The 23,549-nt window shown below is 39.5% G+C and overlaps 1 protein-coding gene across 1 annotated transcript in view; it reads left to right on the top strand.

Annotated features, from left to right (window-relative positions):
• The window catches only part of LOC134006288 (collagen alpha-1(XXV) chain), a 141,896-nt gene that overhangs the window by 69,420 nt on the left and 48,927 nt on the right, over positions 1 to 23,549 (top strand). The window contains exons 3-4 of the mRNA XM_062445374.1: positions 9,606 to 9,650; positions 13,609 to 13,616. Coding sequence (XP_062301358.1) covers positions 9,606 to 9,650; positions 13,609 to 13,616 — 53 coding nt within the window. The remainder of the gene's footprint in view (positions 1 to 9,605; positions 9,651 to 13,608; positions 13,617 to 23,549) is intronic.

Here is a 23,549-nt window from a genome sequence, read left to right as displayed (position 1 = left end):
TGATTGACTACCAGATGACTCAGGGCAGAAGCTTAAATCAGTCAGTGACTGTAGCCAATCAATTTTTGCTAGGTTAGGCTGACGTTTGCTTTCCTCTCTACATGCATGTGTTGAGTGGTTTAATTAAGTCTTGGTCAGTGTCGGCTCTTCCCTGGTGGTTAATACTGTTGCTTGTGCAAATTACATCTCACAATTACATCTATGTTGAGACCTTAAGGCCTTTCAGCATTTGGGTGCTCATGTTTCTGTTCCCAGCCTCTGTTAACATGCTTCCAACACCTAACAGTACCATAGGTGGAAGGTGATTCAGTTCAGTGCAATTTGACTAGACTTTTGGCTGTACATGGTCACTTTGTCATGGCAATTAAATTGATTTTTATTTATCTGGCCACTCTGAATGCAGGGAGTGTATTCCAAGATATAAGTTGCTTAACACTTAAAATAAACCATTCATTTCCATTGTGGATTACACTTAAAACTGGCCAAGCCAAGCTGGACTCATCCTGATGTTTCCCTTTTTCATTTTCAAGACATGAATTTGTTGGACTATTCTCAGTTTAATAATGAAAAGATTATAAAGTTACCCAAAAGTAGCAGTTACTAGAAATGTCCTCAGCCTACAGCGAAGCTTTTCTGATAAAGCCGTCAGGATGGCCGCCTTTGCCAATTTAACTTGCAGCATAAAGTGATGGGACTTGGCCAATCGATTGGCTGATTACTGACCTCCCCTCATCAGGGAGTGTGTTCTGCTTCCATCACGACCGCAGTCAGTACTGCGGGGAGGATAATTGCAGTGTGCAGTGCGCGGGGTGGGTCTCAAGTATCCCAGCACCCAGCTTGTTGCCAGAGGAAAACACATTGATCTCTGAAGGTGATGAAAAGGCTCTCTCAAAAGGCCCTGCTTCCTTCTCAGGAGCGTTCCAGCCTTGACACTGAACCGGAGCAAAACCGTAGATGATCCATGCATGCCTGCCAGCCATAGTCGTATTCATGTCATTTGTCTTCTGCGAGTGTGTGCGTGTGTGTGTTTGACAAAGAACTAGAGAAGAGCTGCTTGTTCTGTAATGATTTTCAATCCCTGAAAATGTGCATTTAGTGTTTATAAGTGAGCGTGTGTCTTTGTTAGAGGTTAGGTGGAGAAGACTATAGAAAGATTGTCTTTGTTGTAAGCATTCAGTCAATGTGGATACTCTCAAATGCTCTGTCTGCAATTAGTGTAACACTGGGCAAGTCTGTCATTCTGGTCATGCAGGGAGAAAAAAATGCATTTTTAATACTAGTTTCAATCTGCTTGATGCAGTGTTAATGGAGCCTGTAGCGACAGACAAATTCTTTGCATCCTAATGGACTGACTCTAGGTTTAATGAACTGATAACTGGCATCTGAACACAGTGTCGGACGCAACCAACATACACACACAGACTCAAACACAAAATATTCATCAGGGATGGGTGGAGAAATGAATTAATTTCAAGTTGATACATCCTCTGACCACTCCTGAGTACCAAGTATGTATCATTAGTTGTTTTTTTAATCAGCTGCTGCTTTCTGCATAGTAATGAATGCTGCTTCATGTAATTAATTGTAATAGCAATTTCCAGTTATTTGATGTCTTGGGACTAGCTGACATTAACAAGTATCCTGTTGGTACTGTGAGGTAGTTTCAACTTAAACATAATGATAACAACACGGGCATGCACCCTTGAGTATCAGAGCTCATGATTTTCATGATGCCCTTTAATAGAAAATTGCAAAACAGAGTTTCATTATAGTTTGCGGAGCAGGCGTCACTGTTCATTACCCTTCATGACTGTTCGTTAGATTTAATTCAGACTCTAATCAGTGAGATGTCTTGCTTTATGACTGTTGTATAAATCAAACTGTAAATTTCCAGCTAACTAATCACACTTTCTTGAGTGGCAATGTAAACACATGTCTGACTATATATAACAATGCATTTATTATAGAGAAATACAAAGATGTCCTTTATTAAAGTTGTGGATTGTAATTGAAAGAGAATCGGTCAGAGCTGTTTCACATTTTATTCACAACACAGACAATCAGCATTTAAACTGGGTATGTGCTTGCATGTGTGTACACCATGGCCACTACTGTACGATTTCATGTCGTGACAAAATAATTTTGCAATGAGCAAATGTAAAAATCAGACACAATGGTCTCTTTTCTGGGCAAGAGATTAAATATAATTGCAAAGAAGTATTAGGAAATGGCTATAATCATCATATTTATTCAGGAAATGGTTGCATTGGAGTTAAGTGTAGTTGGAAATAAGGATAATGAAGATACATGCCACAGAATTAGAGAATAATGTGAAATATCCTTTACTGCATTGTTTTTCTAGGTTGAGTTGGGATTTAAATGTGGACCTTGGGAAAATTAAAATGTTTTACATTCTTTTGCAGTATTCAGTGTTTATATTGTGTTGCCAAAACCCTTTAGAGTCTGTAACAATATAGAGAGGGCAGTATTTATTGCAGACTTATAGGTTAGCACTCTTTAAACAGGTTAACAAGCTATTATACAAGCCTGTATTATAATGCACATTTTATTTTTGGATTGCAAGAAAAATAATCCTAGCAGCATGGCTCCTATTTAAAGGCAGTCAAAGAACCGCTGCCGTTAAACAAGGTTGATAATAGGGTTGCTCTTTGAAATGGCTTAACAAAACATGCTAACCATGCTGTAGTCTGCTCCTTATATCAGATTGCCGGAATGTGGAAACTTACCTCTAATTTCCAGGAGTTGAACTTTGATCGACACAAGTGAAGCTGACTTAAAGTGAATCACAAGCATCGACATATCATGGATTCGGAAAAAAAAAAATCCTACCAGGGTAAAGCTCATGTTATATGTGTCAGTGCAGCTCTTAGACAACCTTTAGTTGACCTCCTCCAAAGTTGTGACAGCCATTAAATAGATTGTGTGCTTTACTTATGGTAAGTAAGCACACACAGCTTAAAAGGGTCAGGTGAACTAACTATTGACCAGCACCCTTGTGAGACAGTGTTTATGCTACTACCATTTAGAGAGCAATATGGTCATTTAAGTACCAGCATTTATTTTGGGACTTTGCAAAGGCCTAACAAGCTGCTCTTCGAGAACAAATTCATTGTTCTGCTTTGTTTCTTCATCTCCTAAATTGAAAAGGTCTGAGGAAGTTAAGGATTGGTAAAAGAAGTTAAGAAAGTCAGTCAGAGTACTACAAGGGCTTCCTTCATGAGTTCAAGGGGACTTTTCCATTTCTCTCAACAACACACTTAACGGTTGAGCTCGAGTAGAACCTAAAGTTGGTGGAGACACTGTCCAGATCTTCATCTTGTTGTGCTGTTATCTGTTGATTGCATTAGACTGTGAGTTTTGAATCGGATCTTTCTGCTCGAGACACACAGAGGAAGTTCAAATTGTGTAACCTCAAAGACAGAGGTCAGCTGTAGTTCGATTTAAATGAGCTAAATCTGGAGCACGCAACTGTTTTAGCACACATTGTACATACGACATACTACTACTGTAGTGATTTCCAGCCAAAGGAAATTACCCCAGGGATACTTCTGCAGTTATCAGGAGGTATGTGGAAAGACTCAACAAATTTCAGAAGATAGAAACTATAATTTGAGTCAGCTGTAACAACTGAAGACCACCTGTTAGTGCATGAAAACTAGTCAACAACCAAGCAGAGAAGTTAAAACAGTTCAACGTGATTGATAGATGGTTAAAATAAGTAGCTAAAAGTAAAGGTTAATTGAAATGGTTTGCTTAATGGATCACTGATGAATTAGCTGTAATGTTGGCTAAGATAGATCACATTAGCTTAAAGTAATAGTTAAAAAAAGCTGAAAATAATGGATAAATGATTAAATACAGCTGTAATATTGGCTAATATAGCTACCTAAAAGTAATGGATAAAAGGCTACAGTAGTTCGCTAAAAGTAATAGATCAACAGTTAGCTAAAAGTAATTGATAAACAGTTGAAATAGTTAGCTATAAGAAATGCATGAATGAATGAAAGAGATGGCAGTGCTTAGAAAGGGGTACTTGAGTTTATTTGTCAGGGCTGTGGAGGTAAATCTGACAGAAAAGGTTGAGAACAGCTGAACTACTGTGTGGAAGACACAACCTTATCTAGCATTTCAAAGCTACCCTCACTCTTGTCTCAGGTTTTACAGTAAGCCCTTGGGCTAAAATCAGACTTGACATTTTATGAGGAATATATATCTCTACTTACTTCTTTTGAAAATTCTTCCATATGCTGGCGAGACTCTCTGTGTTAGCCGTATAACTTTTTGCGATTCATGTTTCTGACAACAACACACATACAACCCCTGAAGATGAAGAGAGCAGTGACATTCACGGATGAGGCTGATTGTAAAATTATGGCTCAGTTTCCATTTTTTCCCTTGGACAGTGGACCCAGTGTTCCAGGAATTAGCATTTTTATGTAATGATTTATTCATTGTTATGAAGAGTAATACAGATCTTGGATCACAATTGTTGTTGTCTTTGCCAGACATGTCCACAAAAATGTACTTGTAAAGTAACAAATGATTGTACAGTAGAAAGCCAGCTTTTGTGCAGCTTTAGTTCCGTTGACCTGGATACCCAAGTGTTGCCAGCTTTAATAAACTTATCCATCCATGTTGTGGGATTAAATGGACTATAGCAAAGTCTGTTTTGACTAAATCTTCCTAAATTGTTGGAATGCTTGTAAAGACGTTGGTCATCAGATTTTTTGAGAAATTGTCTGAACATTTAACTCAATGAACCTCGAAACCGCATGTTCTTGAAGCTAGTGGCAGCCACCTTGAGATGGCCCAATACACTGTATATGTGTCACTGCTTATCATTTAATTCTCATATTGACAGACAGAGCAAATGAACACAGACCTTTTTAAAGAATGATTTAAATGCTTTTTCAAAAATATGGCACCTTTGGCCAACACAATAGTGAAGACTTTTAAGTTAAGATGAAACCGGACAATGATTACAAAACCAATGTTATACATTTCAACTGAGAACTGAAAGCTATACTCTCTTTATATAACAATTTACAAAAAGAAAATGGTTCCGTTTTGCAGCAGAATATTTTAAGAAGCGAATCACTCAAAGGCGCTTTTGGTCTTGGGGCCTCTATTCTATCCTTGGCGTGAAATTCACCATAACTGAACCAAACACCAGTTTGCAATATCATGTCAGCGGCTGAAAACATTGGTGTTGGAAGTATGGCATTGCCATGACATTTCCTCAAAACATTCATGCGGAGCTTTGTATTTCTATGACTCATGTATAAACAGTAAAGTCAGAGTGTGGCCCTTTTGGTATCCATGAAATAAGATAGGATATTTACAGGTTAGCATGACAACAAGTGAGTTTTAACAAGGAAAATGTGTACATGAATGAATCAAACATGACATGATTTTATTTGTAGTGCTAAGTTGATTTCAATAAGCAGGTGTTTGTTGTACAGTCATTAGAAACAGCAGCCTCTCACTTTCAAAAATTCATGATTTTAAGTTTGAATCATCGCTCCACACCAAAAGCAAAGCAAAAACAAACTACTTCTTCTGATTATTTGATTTCATTTGCACAAAGAGAACATGGCAAGGGTCTTTCAACAAATCAAAATAGATTCCAAGTTTCTCTCTTCAGTGACATGAGTATGAAGATAACATTTGACCATACGACAATCTTAAAACATCTGAATCCATTCACTTTACCCAGAAAGGTGCAGTTGGGTTTGCTGAGAGGTATACAAGCCAGTTCTCTTCAAACCTGATTTACTTTGGAGGTTGGAGCGGGTACCCAGTTTGCTGTTTTTGGCATAGACTTCGACTTTTATTCTGAGGAATAGCTGTATTACTTTGCAAGAGAAGCTCTGAGTGGTCTGATTATGTATATCAAGCTCTGAAACAATCCTGGTATTGTAAATGAGTCCGGCTGGGTTTGGTTCCCTTTAAACTGATTTGATATGAGAGAAAAAAGAGAAATACAGCAGAGGTGCGGTATTGTTAACTGTTCAGGGCCAATCAATATTTTATGGATGATGGGTAGTGGTAAAATTAAATTTTGTCATGAATGCATGAAGTATAAACAAGACATTTATTATGTCAAGTAATGTGTAACTTTGAAGTAATGAACAGCATGAGCAAAGTGGATTCAAAAACAATACAGCCATGGCTGAAAAACAGCATGTTTCACAATGCTGCCAATTATATGGGATGCCTTTGTGCCAAATAGAATTAAAAAGACTACTACAATCAATATTTTGGACAAAAACACTGTGTGGGATTGTAAAAATCTCATTTGGTTTGACTGATCCGGAAAAAGCTGAAAATTCATAAGTTTGAGACCAGCACAATGCTTTCAATATTGTGCTGGTTTGTGGTGGTTTCATGCTGTTCTTACAGTTAACTTGGTGCCATTCACATCACAATCAATAAACATCTTATTAACAGATGCTCCAACGCCCTTTACAGCCTGTGTGATTCATTGCATTTGAGCAACAAGACAACTTTTATGTGATTTCAGAAAAAAAACAACAACTTAAAAACACTGCGGTGACGGGCAATATGACAACATTAGATATTCACTGGCCAAAATTGCAATTTGCAATGTGGTCCTACAGTCTTCTACAGAAACAGACTTCTACAGAAGAAATCTAAATTCCATTTGTTGTCTACTGTCGATTCCTGTCAGTGACATTTTTTTTTTAGAAAGCAAAACAATATGATAGGCTGGTTTTTCACAAGGAAGAAGAGAAAAACAGGTGTTCATCATTCAGCAAACACTATGATCAAATACGAATTATGACAGAACCAATCTTTCTCTCAAGTTTACTGTCAGTGTAGTAGTTGTAGTAGTAGTAATGTAGTTTGTGCTCTAGTTATGTCAATGGGATTTAACTTAACTTGGTGGGGCACAACATTAAAAAAATGTATAAAACACTGATGTAGCTCATTGTGGTATAGTGAGGTATAGTAAGTGAGCTCTAAATCTGGTAAATTATTGATATTTAATAATGCAGGTTAGTTTTTAGAAGTATTCTTCAATTTCAATTCCAGTTGTCTTTTTGTTTCTTTTAAATTACCAGTATGTTCATGCCATTTGTGTCTGCTGAAGCTGCTTTCGAAGGCAACTTTCTGCTCTTTGATTTATAAAATACAAAGCCACGAAATAACACAATGAAAAAAACACAATACACAACACCGCAGTCCATTTTGTTATGTCAGACCAAAAGCACTTGAATGAACAACAAATTCGCTTTGATTTATATCGTATATTTCCAGACTCAAAAGCTGTTGAAAAGGTTGAAAAGATTTCAACAGATTGTTCATAGCTGCTGACCCTCATCATGAAATCTGCTGCCACATTTAAAAAAATCTTTTTTTCTGAAACCACTGTTCCATGACCGTATTTGGGATGCAGTGAGAAAAAAGGCAGGCCAACTGCAATGTTTTAGAGCAAGAGTGATGTTTTGCATTGACAGGCAGCTCAGGATCTCTCAGCACTTCAAGACCCAGTTTGAGCCCTATTCATTTTATTTGTTACCGGAGCTTTTTTATCTTAATATCTTATGATACATCTGAGAAACAGCTTGGACTGATTGTGATAGACTTTGTTAAGTTATCCTTTCATTTGTGTTTCATAAACTGAAATTTTATAGCATTTTTGTTGGCATACGTGCTACAAAAGTCTTTAAATGGTGTTCTGAATTGGTACAGTTTTGGGTGTGTGGCAGTCTCATTTTTCAGTCTATAATCAGAATGAAAAATATCGTGATGAATATTGTGACTCATGATGATATCTGAAAATAATGTGGGGCATTTTGTCTGGACCACCAGCTCCCATGTGAGGAGAGTTTTCTCAGAAGTTGTCCAAAATGTACCACCGAAAATCACGAGGATGTCGTATCGTCATACCAAATATTCCTCTAAGAGGTGTCAAGTGTCATTTCAAAGTCAGCTATAATGAAGTGGCTGCCAAGTGCAGTAAAGCCCCTTCTGTTTCTTTTAAAACCTTAAAAAACAAACCTACGGAGAAACCGGGGGGTTGACGTGAACCATAGTAAATTGAAAGTCAAACTCCACCTGTGGTTACATACTTTAAACTGTGCCTGGACCCTTCGCTGGCAGCGCCTGACATTATCCTGGAAATTGTCCAAAAGAGCAGAGTTGGAAGCTGTATCCAAGCCAAACAGTGGGATCAAACTGAGGACTAAGCATCATACAAAGGGTTGTGCAACATAATCTTGCATTTTGCACCCCAGTAACACATCTGGAGTGTCATAAATAAGCCAAATGCAGCATGAAAGGCATTGCTCTTTTTTATTTTACTCTTTCTATTCTAACTCTACTCTCCTTCCTTATAGAGGGATGTATAGGCAGGATGGTAACAGAAAGAAAAACTGACTAGACAACATACTGAAACATTAAAATAGGTTTTTGCACTGGCTGTGGAATGAGAGGTCATATCAGGTTATTTGGATTCGTAATTAGTGTGGTTGTTTTGTATTTTTAGTTCACTTTTTCAGCTGTTAAAAAAAGCTCTGTGTCACAAAGTCATCCTAGGCGCAACTTTGACACTCAGGCAATTAATGTTGAGCCATAGAGTCTGTTCAGAAACTTTCACCAACCCCATTACAAGACTATAATGATCTCAAACCTCTAACATGATGACAAAATGCTTTTCTTTGGTGCTACAGAGGTCAAAAGAGTTTTCAAAATGATTTGCATAATAATTCTGCAGAGCATTGTTGCCGCCTGAAATTGGATTTGGATATTTTCTGTGATGCAGAAGCAGACAGGGAGAATTGTTCCTCCTTAGTTACATCAACTTCCAGTTTCTTTGATCCTGACAGGTTCTTTAATGTCTGAGTGGAACATTATCCATTTCACTGCACGTTGACAAGTTCTTTTCATGAGTCCCAATGCATAACTTTTAATTTCCAGCGAGTCTGAAAGTCATAGCCTCACCCTTTGACTAAATTGTGAGCCCACTATTTTTTATGCAAAGGCCAAACAAAATGCTAGTGGCAGAAAGTTTGTTTCCAGCTTCCAACCTCAAGACAAGGTTTCCAGGAGGAAGGAGGAGGTCATTTTAGGAGAGATGCTCCCAATTTCTGAAGGTTTTAATTTTCTGTCAGGAACTGGGGACTACCTGTAATAACCTACAATACGCCCCAGTCAAGTCTGCGTCGTGTAAAACTTGCCAAAGCGTGTAATTGTTTCACTCCTCCAGCTGAGCTTTAGCTGATTGATAGTGTTGACAGGAAAATGGCAAACAGAAAATACTGTCTAGATAAACAAATTACAAACCAGGGCATCCATGCAGAAAGGAAAAACTAAAAAAAATTATGTATTATGTGGTAAGACGTGTGTGTTTCCTTTTTCACCTCAGCTTATGTCCAAATAGAGACAAAAATGAATCTTGAGATTTTGACGTGTTTGTAGTCCAAAGGTAATATTTTTCAATGACTCTCATTGCTCATCCTGCGGCAAGGCGGTTTGACTGTGAGAATACTTGAAGAATATGAAACTTATACAAACAAAAAGACAATCACTACAATGTGCCATATTCTTTTTTTTTTCAGGACCTCCGGGAAAGCGAGGAAGAAGAGGCCGCAATGGAGAACCTGGTATGTGCAGTTGTGTCTATTGTGTGTGTGTGTGTGTGTGTGTGTGTGTGTGTGTGTGTGTGTGTGTGTGTGTGTGTGTGTGTGTGTGTGTGTGTGTGTGTGTGTGTGTGTGTGTGTGTGTGTGTGTGTGTGTGTGTGTGTGTGTGTGTGTGTGTGTGTGTGTGTGTGTGTGTGGCCAAAGATCACTGAAGTCTCAATCCAGAAACGTTTAAGGAATAATTCAGTAGGACATCAGCAATTCATACGGCACTTACAATCATGTAAAAGTACACTGTATATCTTTGGAGGCCAAAATAGGTTATAGATGTGTAATTTGTGGCCTGGTGGTTTCAGTGTTCACTCGGATTGTTTCAGCTTCAGTTGCTATAGAAACACCAGATTTTCACAGTAAAACTGGGAGACACTTTGAGAAGCGAGGAGAAAGTAAAAGTGATGCCCGAACTCGTTAAAACTGATTTTTTTGTGACACTTTAACCTTCCTATACTGATCCAAGACATGATGTACTTCTGTTCAGCGTCAGTAAGTAAAAGCCCACACATGTTGGCCTTCACATATTCAGCAACAAGTCGTCGTAATGCGCTAAGGCCGCTCCAAGTTTGCAGGATCTCCCCCCTCCCTCCTCCCTCCTCCTGCTCACGCTCTCTCCTGAGCTGACTCAACAAACTTGGCCAAGGCGACACTCGAGTATCTAGAAAAAGGACATGTTGTGCAGTGACACTCCTACAGACGGAAAGTGTCGCCACAAATTGAATTCACAGAGAGAACATGTACTTGGCAGGGAGCCGCATCCACACTCGGCTCACCTGATAGTGAAAGCGATAATGGGCTCTGGAGTGTGGCAGCGTTCCTGCGAGCACAGCCAACGCTTTGGAACAAAAGTGCTGCCCTTGGAAAAAGAAATTAGAAAGACAGGGCAAAGCAAGGTCCCAATTTTAAATGAGGTTGAGTAATAAGGAAGTGGTTTGATTTCACAGCCTGAGAAACAAACACTGCTGCTATTACCACTTAATCCAGCCACTACTTTTTAAAGTCGCAGGAATCAAACCTAATCAGTCGAGGTCTGTTATTTGAATATCAAAGATTCTATTACTTCCTTTATTTTTGATTTTGCCAAATTCATTTACAATCCTGTAAATGGCCAAGTTTCAAAATTTCGAGATGCGGATCAGTGTGGCGTGGCTCTCTGCCTTTACTTTTCACTGATTTACATAATGCTAAAGAGATCCAATGTCTGACTTGAAAGTCAGGGGGCATGTAGAAAAAAAAGGAAAATCAAATGACAGATAGACAACAGTTCAATGTTCTGGTTGGCTGCAGGTCTGAAATACCGCCAACCTTTGTTTACGTAGTGATTAACGTTCCAATAAACATCCACCGTGCCAGCATATTTCAAATGACACCCATTGTGCAAAGAGATTTTTTTTTGCTCTTTAGTAAGCCAGAGCAAAAGTGGAGAATGTGAATGGCTTCCTCTTGACAAATCAATTGGACAAAAAGCAAACAATCATACCCACTCACAATATCTGAACTGGACTGGCACAGTGGTTTATTAAATGTGGAAAAATAGAGCACAATTGAATGACAGGTTGCACCACTGTGTGGTAATAATACCTCCATTACAGTACTGAACCAGACTGGAGTGTGTGTGGTCAAATAAGACTGATTTGGACCACATTAGTCCACCTGAAGTAAAGATTTTACCCTCCAGAGGGTCTTTTTTACGAATGTCATAAACTATAAACTTAAGCAGCTTTTATTTGCATGTTCACTGGTTATGTGCAGCCTCTGCAAAAGCATTCATGGACTTTAAGTGGCTTTACAAAAGCAAAGCTTTAGAAGTCTTTATGTAATTTCAATACTGGCACTTGAAATGCTCTTAAAGTGATTCTGCATATTAGCATGCAGTTATAGCTCAGTTATTTCTGCTACATTTGCTGTCTGGATATGTTGAGCAGCAGAAAGCAGTGGAATGGTTGAACAATATTCTTGTGAAATTCACTGAAGCTTTCAAAACAAATAAATATAAAGGCACCACTCTGCATTATTGGAGCCCAGTGTCAAACTCTGTGTACCCATTCCACAAGAGAAGAGAAAGAAAAAGCATTTACGAGACATTATTTATACGACTGAAAAATTCAGTCCTTGATGGGCACAGGCATTCTGCACTGTAAGTCTTCTGTGAATCTAATTTCCTTCTTTTAAGTTCTCAACAGTGGTGGATGTTGAAGGGAAGCATATTTAATTCATGATCCGTTTTTTAACCAAAAGTAACTAAGCCTCTGCGAGTTTACCCACAAATTGACGGCGAGGTGTTTTGCATTTTACTCTTCTACAAAGGCAATAGGAAGCTTTCACCCCGACTTGGCCACAACTGACATAGAGAAGACATAGGAAAAAGACACAGTGATATTTACCTGTGCATTAAGGATGAATGGAATACTTCATTAGGATGTCTTGTTTGTTCACCGGTAACATATGGAAAGGAAAAATGTGGCATGACAGTGTAAGATGTTGTAGCAGTGAAAGCCACAGTCTCAAACTGTTCTAGCAGGTGGTCAATGTTGGAAAGTATTAAATGTTTCCTCCCATATTTTCCCTATGTGTATAATCAGTACTTGTTTCTCGTGTAGCTGCCTCCCCAAAACGAGGAATTGAGCTTTAAATTGAGCCATTTATCTCTACAGTTGGGCATCAGTACAACAAAGCCTTGCTTTTCTTGACTAAACAACAACAAAAAACTTTGATAGCTCCAGTGCAGCTGCCATGCAAATCTTTTTATTGCTTTGTGCATTATAACAACTCTCCCCATTGTGTGATCAGTCACATACCACTTACAATACAAGTCCATTGAGTTACCTTTACATTCTTTAGTGACTGTGGTCAGCAAAAAGCAGTAGGATGACAACACCCAGAGGAAATGAGTTAAAGCACCAACATGAGAACAGAAGAGAAAGTGAAACTGAGAGTGAATTAAACTGAAGTACATGATGTCACAGACAATTTAATTTTACATGGATTATATTCCAGCAAGTGTTGTTTTTGGTCTAACTAAGGCCATCAACTTCCAAAATTTGTAATGCTTGAATAATTTCTGTATACCTTTGCAGTAGTGAGTATGTGCTTTATAGGATATTGTACATTTTTCAACACATTGCTTTGAGTTTCCATAATTGCGAGTCGAACACTTTGTACTGAGCCAGTCGACACAGTGGGACATGTCAAAAGAAAAAAAACACTGCGTAGCAGGTTTATTAAAAGCTAAGTGGTCTACTGTAACTCAACGATCCATAAAACAATGCTACAGAAGTGCAGCCCAGTGAGCCTCAAACACACGGCTCCTTAAAATGCCCCAGCTGCAGGAGCAATTTGCACTTTCCTTTGGTCATGAAGAAGAACAGTTCAAGGACATTGGACTTGTAAAAATAAAATCCCTTTATTTTTTGGGGGTTAAAGCAGCTGGGTTCCTTTTTAATAAGAACCTAAGGACATAAAATGATTTGCAGGGTTCTGAGGAGCCCCGCGTGTATTGGCATACAGTCCAATGAGCGACAGTAATTGGGGGAAAAAGACGAATGTCACCTCACAAAAACGTGGGGGAATTTTTTTCAACATGCACACAACCCCTTGTTGTAGTGAAATTAGAGCCACTTACAAATGTTAAAATCAGATCATCAGGCTTAGTGGTCATTGTTGGCCTAACAGCATGGAAACCAGATAGAAATTGTCTTTAACAATAATAATAAGGGGAAAAGACAAGTGGGATATACAGAAATAGAATGTTGGTGAACGCATCATGAAAGTCTTGCATCTTTATGAAATGTTCCTTCCCATGGAAGAATTTCTCTGCCTGATTTCCCGTCCTACTTATTTGGCTATGTGGTTTCATTGATGATCTGGGTTCTGTTTGCTTGCTGATTGAAAACACTCTAACCAAGTATTTTTTCCTGTCTTTTTCAGGACCTCCTGTAAGTATGCCTGCTTCGCATCTTCTCCAGTTGTTCTAGCCATTGTAAAGGTAAAAACTCCAACACAGCAACAGCAAAACATGACTGCGGGATGCCGCAGCTAAAAAGTAACAAACATCCAGTGGCAAAACAGATGAGTTTTTCCAGAGTAAAGGTCCAGCAAATATTTATTCACTGTTTGAAGTCAAGTGCAATTTACATGAAAAGAACAATGAGGTCATATTCAAGGACTAGTTTGACATTTTGGGAAGTTTGCTTATTTAGAGTTAGATGAGAAGATCAATAATACTCTTGTTACTTCACGCTATATGAAGCTACAGCTAGCAGTCAATTAGCATAGCTTAGCATGAAGACTGGAAATGGGGAAAAAGCTAGTCTGTTTTTGTACAGATCAAACACAAAATATAATCTGTCTATTAGAGAGCTTGTGGGCATCGCCAGGTGAGCTGTTTCCTCCTGTTTTCCAGTCATCATGCTAAGCTAGGCTAATTGGCTGCTGGCTGTCATGGGCTAGCAAAAATGTTGAGCTATTCCTTTAAGTATGATGCAAAAAAAGGTTAAAATACAATTGTTAAAAGCTGTACAGCAAACAAAAAACTACTAAGCTATGTTTTTACAATTGATTTGAAAGACATCTGATTATGACAAATGTGCCACCAAAAATCTCAGTTACACCACACAGTCTGACTATATTATTAAAATAATCTCTTCATCCCTGCCTTCCCCTAATAGGGACTCGTTCCCTGTCATCTATACAGTCTGGTTTGTAATATCCTTGCTACCAGCCTCCGTCCATGCCAGCTCGCTGCACCCGAAAAGATTATCTCACCTCATTACACTGCCGGCAGATCACAGATGCACTCTCCTTAACAGATGGAAAACTTCAGAGTTTCCCCCCCAAAGATGAAGACAAATCCATACATAAGCACCAAGCCTTGTGACAGTTCTCTGTATAACCAGGTCAAGCGGGCAATGTATGTGTGTGTGTGTGTGTGTGTGTGTGTGTGTGTGTGTGCGTGAGTGTGAGAGTGAGAGTCCTCTGTTAAAATTATTTATAGTCCAGAGGCAAGTGTGATTGAATAGGTATAATAGCGTGTGCCGACTGAGCCGTAAAAGTCGTAAGTTAATCCTCAGAGCCTTCTCAGACACTCGCTCCTGGGGTTCTGGGACGTAAGTAAGTGCAGGTGGTCTTACTTCTCAGCCTCTCTCGCCAGCTCTTACGTCTGACAAATAAAATCACTGGGAGATGTCTCAGGAGCTGACTGAAGTCCAACAAACGTTGTCTCTGACATGTTCTTATACGGAGGGCTTGAATTTGCTTGTGTTTTGGTACTTTTGGGATTGTTCCTTTGGGTGAGACATAGTAAATCAGGTTTGCATACTGTACAGTACAGTTAGTACCTGACAGTGTTCCAGTTGCGTCCAACAAATCACTCTCTCATGAAGTCATTCTAAGTAAGAGAAGGTGCTATAAATGTTGTTAGAGGTCTCCAGTTTTACTGTAGGTAAGGGAAAATGAATCCCTACTGCACTAAGAACAAAATAATGGCTGTGATTATAGTACAGTACAGACAAAAAAAATGGAACTCTGGGTGACTGATTGCATTTCTAAAAACGGAGCAGTCTGCAAATGTCTTCCAAAAATGCAATGATCTGACAATGACTCACCCAATGGTCACCAAATGTGTTTCAGAAAAAAAAAACCCAGTGCCAGTTTCTTAAAAAAGAGACAGTAGAAAGTGATCTAATGCGGTTTCTCCTTTGATATGCCCACCCGGGGGATGGCTGGGGACACATCGCTATGAATATTCAACAGCTCCCTCCATAACTCTGGGAACACAGCGTAAATTGTACACAGCCGTCTGAACCAAACAAACCCGCCACTGCTGAAACCATTACAGAATCTCTGTGACTTAATTGTGACTCAGCCATTTATGAATGGACAGGGACCTGCGGTTGCTGTAGGTCTCCTCAATCAAAACTCATCAGGAAAGATCCTCATTGATTGCCGTTCAGACATGGAAAAGTGATCCGCTTTGCTTTCATTTCCCTTTTCTTTTCCATTGCTTGAGGTTTTGTGTTAGTTTCACATAGGATCACAAGGTCAGTTGTCAAGTGATGTTCTGTTCTTGTCCTTCAGACAGACTGGAAAAATATTAACAGAGAGATGTTACAGATAGGCCTTGAGGTGATTTTCAGCTCCGGCAGCATTTACAAGAAGAATGCTTTGCTGTAACCTGCCACTGAAACCAGAGAAATTTTTTTTTTAAGCTGTACATAAAGGTTAGTAAAGTCTGTGGAATGACAGCTGAGGAACAAATGATCATGTCTTCTCATTTTTCATTGTCTTTTTTTCATCTTCTGCGGGTCTTCAAGGGCAGTCTGTGTCAAAACATATACCCGAAACCCCCACCACTGCGTGCACACCATTTAGCACCAATCAAGCATAAAACACTATCCCTGAGGCGGCTCTTGAGTACCCACTAACACCATCCGTCAGCTGTACTTTTTTAACACCAGACTCTATGCCATACTAAATTAAAATGATACAGACACAGGAAGAAATGAGCTTGCTTTGAAATCTGGTCACGAGGCAGGGGAAATATTTGAAAACGATACAATGTTCAGCCCACTGTGCATACCCCTATACCACACTGGAGTCTCAAACCAGGCCAGTCGCAGTGCAGCACATGAAACGTCTACAAGAGTTTAGTCATATTAGCAATGAGGTAAATAAAGCTGGTTGCATCTGTATGTGTATTTGACAGATAGTTTCCTCCTCCCTGCATCTTCAGCTGAGATACCAACGATTCAGGTTGAGGATGATCTGTCACAACGTATGAATTATGCATCTGCGGTGGAAGGATTAGAGGCACGTGGGGGTGAAGCAGAGGAGCCCTCTACTCTTCATCCTTCATCTGCTATGCACCATAGCTCCACACCTGTTAATAAAACATATTCCATCTGAACTTTGATCACTTTTGCCCCACAGAGGGAGAAGATTTGCCAGTTTATTTAAAATGAACTCCAAGTTAGAGTTGAGAGAGGCCCCGCACATTTTAGATGTTGTGTTATTTTACACTTTTTGTTATGTCGCCTGTTTAACAGTCTTGTATCAGCTCCAGGGAGAACAAGCACACACACACACACACATACATGCAGGCGTTGGAATTGTTTTTAACACTGAAGAAGCCCACCAAGAGCTAAAAGTGGATCTATCTGATATGACAGTGTTTATTTGGGCTCGTAGGGGCAACGGAGCCTGAGGAGGCCCACTGGCATTGGATGTGACAACATTAAGAGTTTGACCTTTTTAGTCAGCCCTCTGCTCACGCTGTGCCCATCAGCAGCTCTTGTCTGTCAGCAGACGACGAATGGCAGCGCTCGGGCTAACTATGAGGTTTACACGCTGTGATGTGAAGCAGTCAATAGTGCAGTTGGCTGAATACTGACAGAGGAAACTGACTATTACTACCTTAGCTTGATAGATGAATTAGCACAGTATGATTGCGATGCTTGAAGGTTGAGAAAAAGTTTGACAGCTTTTTGATTGAGAGGAATTTTCCTCCAACTGACAACATCAAATGATGAGGAAAGTGGAGCTGCCAATGTGTGGTTCTAATCAAATCAACAGAAGAAAGTGAAAGAAATCCAACTGAAACATTGTCCCTTTTTTAACATTTCATATCAACAACAAGAATTTTGTGGCTCAGACATTTCCTTACATATTGCACAGAAAAAGATTTGGCTGTTCTTTGCCTGCCATTTGGTTAAAGCTGTTGAAATGTCTCCCCTCCTCAGGAATGACGAGACCTTCGCCTGACTGAGATTGTGAATTCAAACGTCCTCCATGTTTGATTTGCATCTTAACACTTCACTTATGAAACACGCACCTATAACAAATCAGACTGCCTCAGTTCACAGCGTCGCCGCTTCCACAAGAACATCCAACACATAACAACAAGCAGACGCACCCTCGCAAACACATACACACACATTAAAGTCATTTTATGCCGGCTAATTGTGATACACTGTGGATATGGGAACCAGATGCCATTCCCAAGTCAGTTTTCCAGTGTGGTTTCCCTATCCCTGCCTAACCTCTGCGTCCAGATTCCCCCAACGAGCACCAGCCACTTGTGGTCGTCCGTTCCTGCCTGTTCTGCTCTGATTACTCACATCCCTGTCCTCCATTAGTTTCCCGCCTTGAAAAAAGTTCCCCCAGGGCCCTGACGGTAATATGATTGAGGGTTCCCATGCAGAACTAACAGATGGAGGTGTACATATAGATCTGTGTTTTAACTGGATGTATTTTACTGCATTCCAGCTTTGGAATTGAGTATATTCCCTTCCAATGATTTCCACATCAGGCTTTTAGCTGCAAATGGCTAAATGAGAATTTTGCAATTGCTGTGCCGCCGCTCTTGTATCAGTGCAGCTGATTACATTCATGAATCCAGATGGGACATATCTACTTTGCTTGGTAAAAGAGCTTATGGGAAATGTGAGAAAAAAAAAGATACTACGCAAATTCTTCTTTTGCAGTGCAACAAGAATAACTCATAAAAATACCCCACTGCTGCTGGTAGATTGCAATCTTGAAAGAAATTAGTCACATATTCTTGGAAATGAACTTATTTGTTTTCTTGTTTAGAGTTAGATGAAAAGATCAATACCACTCATGGCTGTGGGATTGGTATCAATCTTCTCATATAACTCTCAGTGAGAAAGCGAATAAGCATATTTCCCAAAATGTCAAACTATTCCATGATTTACAACTCTTCTTGTTTCAATGTATGGCAAACATGATGCTCAGCTTTACTCCATAAAGTGCGTAATTCAGGGTTTAGTCCTTTCAACTCCTTTATGTTGGCCTTCTTCCCATTTTTGAGTGAGCTGCACTCCTCACCTGCCCCTTCTTCAGTTCCTCATTCGCTGTCAACACTTGGTGCCTGGAGGATTGCTTTGCTTAACTTCCTGTGTACACACATGTTTATTAATATTGTGTAGCTGTGTTAGAAAACCATATGCCCATAAAGAAGAGGTTGTAAAAGCGGTAGTTGTTGGCCTGCACTCTCAGGGATGCCAGTGCTCCAGGGTGAGATGATTGGATCCATGTGGCCGGCAGTTCGGGCTACAGCAACTGCTGCCAGCCCAGTTGGCACAGGTTCTACAACAAGGATATGAGCCCCATTTGATGGATTGATTTTCTGGACCTCGATACGTTTAACAGGTCACTGTGATGAAAACTAATACAGCTGAATCCAGACAGAGGTTACATGCAGATTCCCTGTTCCTGACTTTTTGCATCTTGTTGGATTAGGTGGATTGCTTCACAAGATTGCACCAGCAGCTCGCCGCCAAACCCACGAGAATTATTTTGCTCAAGTCAACAACAGCTAAAACTGTGGACGTGAGCCAGCCCCTCGCCTCGTGCTGCATAGTCAGGCGAGCACTGTCAAGCTTTCATCCATCATGTTTCCAGACAATTATAGGAGAGTAAGAATGTGAAGAATGGATATTCACTGTCTCAACGTCTTTTATGTGAGACATCTTGAAATCAGGCTTACAGTCTCTGCTTTTGAGTTGGTGTGAATGATGCCTGGATATCCTTTATGAGTTATAGATTGAACTATTTCTCTTTGTTAATTACAGGCCTAAGAAAAAGGGACCTTATTCTGTAAATACCACAGGAAATACAGAATTTGGGTATTCCAATCAGTCAGTCAATGAATAAATCACATATACATAAACATACACATAGAGATCACAAATTAAAATGTTAGTAAAAACAAACTCAGGGCTTGATACTGGTAAAGCACTAGCATTTTTACTTAGATTTCAAATCCTTTCTTAATTGTTATCATCACATTGTTATTTTGCCTCCAGCAGTTGAAATCTAGCATTGCAGGGAGAAAGTATAACCCAATAATCTAGATGAAAAATAATATAATTGACCAAGAGACTTTATTCTTGACTTTGGAATGTAGTTTGACAAAATAATTTCAATGTAAAGGTGCCCAGTGGAGTTTTTTGGTGAACATAGTTATGTCTACATTCAGTAACACTGCTTCTCTAGGTTACTGTAACCAACTGTCAATAAGGAAGTAGAGGAACCAGTCTGCCCAATCAATTTAAGGTCAGTTTAGTAAAACTGAATGTATAGGAGGATACCAACACTTTACTCAAAATGTATGAAAAAATAATATCCACTCCTCCAGCTTCTGTATAATTAAAGGCAGATCAAGACAGAACAAAAATATGCTGTAGTTGTGCAATGTTTTCAATTCAGCTAAGCAGGAGCCACATACGAAATGTACCTCAGTGCCAGTATCATTTTATTGAACATCAGTTAGTCTTTACTTATAATATGAAGTGAAGTAAGTTATTTGTCAGATTTGAATGGCAATGCTCTCCACGTTGCTTGTGGGTTTGGTCCGAGCTCTCATTGCCTTTTTATATTTCCCTGCAGACCTTTCCATATTTCTCCCCCACTCTCTTTTAAAGGTGGCAGGGGTTTCTCCTCACTTTTTTTCCCTTTCATACCAACAGCTCATTCAGGCCATTGCAGGAGACAGTGGTCATGGTTTGGCTGAGAATAAGAAACTAGACATGTATCTGGATAGAAAAAAGCTTAATCCTGATCCAGTGGTCCACCATAAACTCGACGATATCATGCACACAGGATGTTCTGTTACAAATCATCTCATGACGGAAGTTTGACATAAGTAAAGCAGCAGAAGATGTGAGGCTTACCATCAACGTTATATGTGTCATTTTCAATAAATGGGTGTTCTGCTGTGTCGCAACTGTAATGTTGTGTTTATCACCACACATATGATGGACATATTTGATATTTTAAGTTGCTTTTGTCAGTAAACCTGAAATAAGCCTTGCTCTCTCTGAAGTAAGCCTTGCTCTCTCCAAAGGACAATCAATCTGCCCACCAGCAACTCTGAAGTTCACAGACAATTGACAACAATGTAAAACTATTCCTTGCAAGAACATTAGATAATAGTTTACAGTTTTTCAGATATGCATGTGGCCATTAGAGAATCCAGTGTAGTCTGAATAGCTACGAAAGAGTTGAACAGACTACAAAGGCTTAATCTTGTTAAGCTAAATAACTCGCTAACGCACAGCGAATACGTTTGATCAAACAGAAGCAGCCTGATGAGCCATGGAGCACCTGCTGGAGGGCTGCTTTTGAAAGAGAGCCAGAGCAGAAGCAGTAAAAAAAAAAGATGTGAAAAGCATACACAGGTGCTGATTAGAAACCTTCCTTGGGGCAGACTGAAACCACAAAGCTGCAGAGACGGCTTGACAAATAGACACCCGCTGCAATTCTACTGTAGTACAGTTTGCGTCTTTGAAATAGTCTTTGCAGGAGGACTATTTAATAGTCTCTATAAAAGACCCTCACTGTAATGGCTTAAGCCTTTTGAAAGAGCTCCAGTGGATGCTGTCTGTCCAAGTGATGTGCAAATGATGGGCCTTATAATGAGTTGGTGCAGACTGTGTAGCGAAATCATTTCCACATGCTTTACAGCCAGATGGTTGAGTAAAATGGACAAGCTTTTGCAGCAAGGTATGGTTGAATGAGTCAAAAGTAGCTTTTCAGCTATTGTGAGGAACAAATCTTTAGGTAAATGCTGCTGAATAAAGTGCAGTTACATTTGTCTGATACAGATTAACAAACATAAGATTATCAAAGGTTACAGTTTAAAATGAGAACATGACAGTACCTGATAGCCTTACATTGTTCATCAGATGTATTTGATTTATCTGACATACCTATTGCAGAATGTATTGTACATCTAACACATATGACCCCATTTACCTCATTTATTCCCACTCAAAAAATGATGAATCTTTGCCCTGTTATGGAAGTTCAACATGGATTTGTTCAAGTTTCATTATGTTACTGCAGTCATTGATATGTTAAATCATATAAAGCAGAGTTTAAATTTCTTTCCACAAACTTGTGGTGCCCAGTCATTTAGCCTAGTCATTTTGTATGCCAACTATTTATATTTTTCATTGCCAGATGTTAAGCAGGATTGTGCAAAAAGCTGTAGCGGGTGTATTTATGTATTTCTTTGTTGCACCCTTTTTTATGTTTGCAGCAACAGCATGTCAATCACCTCCTATTGTCCAAAGGCAATTTTTCCTTCACAACAAAAAGCCTGCGTTGATGTTCTGTAGCTGCCTTCCATTTTCAGGAACAAGCTGGAAACTTATTAGCCCCTCTGGAATGCCACTACACCATTATAAAAGTAAAAGTCACATTTGATTCCAATATGTTGCCTCTGTTATTCCTCCCCGGGGAACCGCAATCGGAAACATTGTTTTCAAAATGGCACATTTTGTGTTTACAAGTGTGTTGTGGTGGCTGTGTCTATGGCTAGTCGAGTAAACAGCAGGACCACCTCCTTAGATGTGTGTGTGTATTAATGCTGCATTTCCTTTCTGGGTCTGTACAAGCAAACACAGTTGTCTTGTACAGTATTTGAATTGATGGGACAAGATTGCTGTACAGGTTCACAACCCCATGACCAAGTCGAATTGCAGATCCAGTCGGTAACACAAGCACTTCTATACGTACATACATAATCTTATACATAAACGAAAAGCTACGGATAGTTAACTACGCATCAAAAATAATGTCCAGAGGCACTGAGCAGGCAGAAACCTGGCTACTTCTCACTTCTCCCAGAGCAGTGTGGTTGAAATTGGCTGAAGAAAACTGCTGGACTACGTCTGGAGCATTTCAGTTTTAGACTGTGCTGTTGTGTGCCAATGCAATGGAAGCCTGTCTGTGTCTGCAGGCCTGCTATTCAGGGTCACTGGTCCATAGACTTGCAGGGACAGTATCCAAACACGGGTACCATACTAATGTCATCAGTCTGTGGATTACTGTCAGTGTACCTTTCCGTGTCTGTCTGATTTCTTTGTATTCAAATCATGTTCTAGCTTAGAATTCATTGGCTTAGAAAAGTGATCACTGCAGAGCTGTTAGCTGTAGTTGTAAGGCTGACAGCTGAATAAACATTCCTTTTGCATATCTTAATTACTGAAGAGTTTATGTGGCATTTTTATGGCAGCAACAAAACAGTGACAAAGGATTAACAATTTCCCAAATCATTGCAGTAATACTAACTTCATCCAACAACCAGATAACAATCAAATATATTTGACAGATAGCTTTTTTATATGGAATACAGATCAGCATTGTTATATATGGCACAGCAATCTTTCTCAGTTCCTGTACAGGCTGAAGAACATTGTTGCGAGGCGGGTGGTCAGTTAGTCACTCCACTGACACTGATCTAATACTGGTTTTTCCAAAGTTAGATTTTCCAAAAGCCTGACCTCAGAACAAGAAAAGGAGCCCAGCATACAAAGTTCCACCTCTGAATTTGAGTGTTAAAAATACTATTTTTGAACACAAGCTCATTAGGCTCAAGCGTGTGGATGCACACCTAATTGTCAAACCCTTTTATTTTAGTCTCTGGTTGTGTACAGAGCCCACCCAGGAGCCCTTTGCCTGCTGATTGACACACACTGGATGCAAAACTGCCTGACAAAAACTGCTGTGTTTAAAAAACAAAAAAAGACAAGAAGAAAGAAGAAAAAGTGTTCCTCTTGTTTAGGGCACATTTTTACAATCTGCCTGCCAGTACTTGGTTGGAGATTGTTGGATTTGATCCTCTAAGTAAACATGGACTTGATTTGGGCCTCTTTTTGGTTTAATTGTATGTTTGTTTAAGCCCTGCTGTCTATAATGCATAAGGTACCGCTTCCCAAACTGTGACAGGGTATTTTAATCAAATGCTGAAAGAGATGTCAGAAAGTACACAAAGTTAGTTTCATCAACATTCAATTGTTAACCTTTTGACTTCACCCTCTCTCTCTAACTTCATGATGTTTAGG

The sequence above is a fragment of the Scomber scombrus genome, chromosome 23 (genome assembly GCF_963691925.1).
Source record: "Scomber scombrus chromosome 23, fScoSco1.1, whole genome shotgun sequence".
NCBI lineage: Eukaryota > Metazoa > Chordata > Actinopteri > Scombriformes > Scombridae > Scomber > Scomber scombrus.
This window is presented reverse-complemented; position numbering and strand designations above follow the sequence as displayed.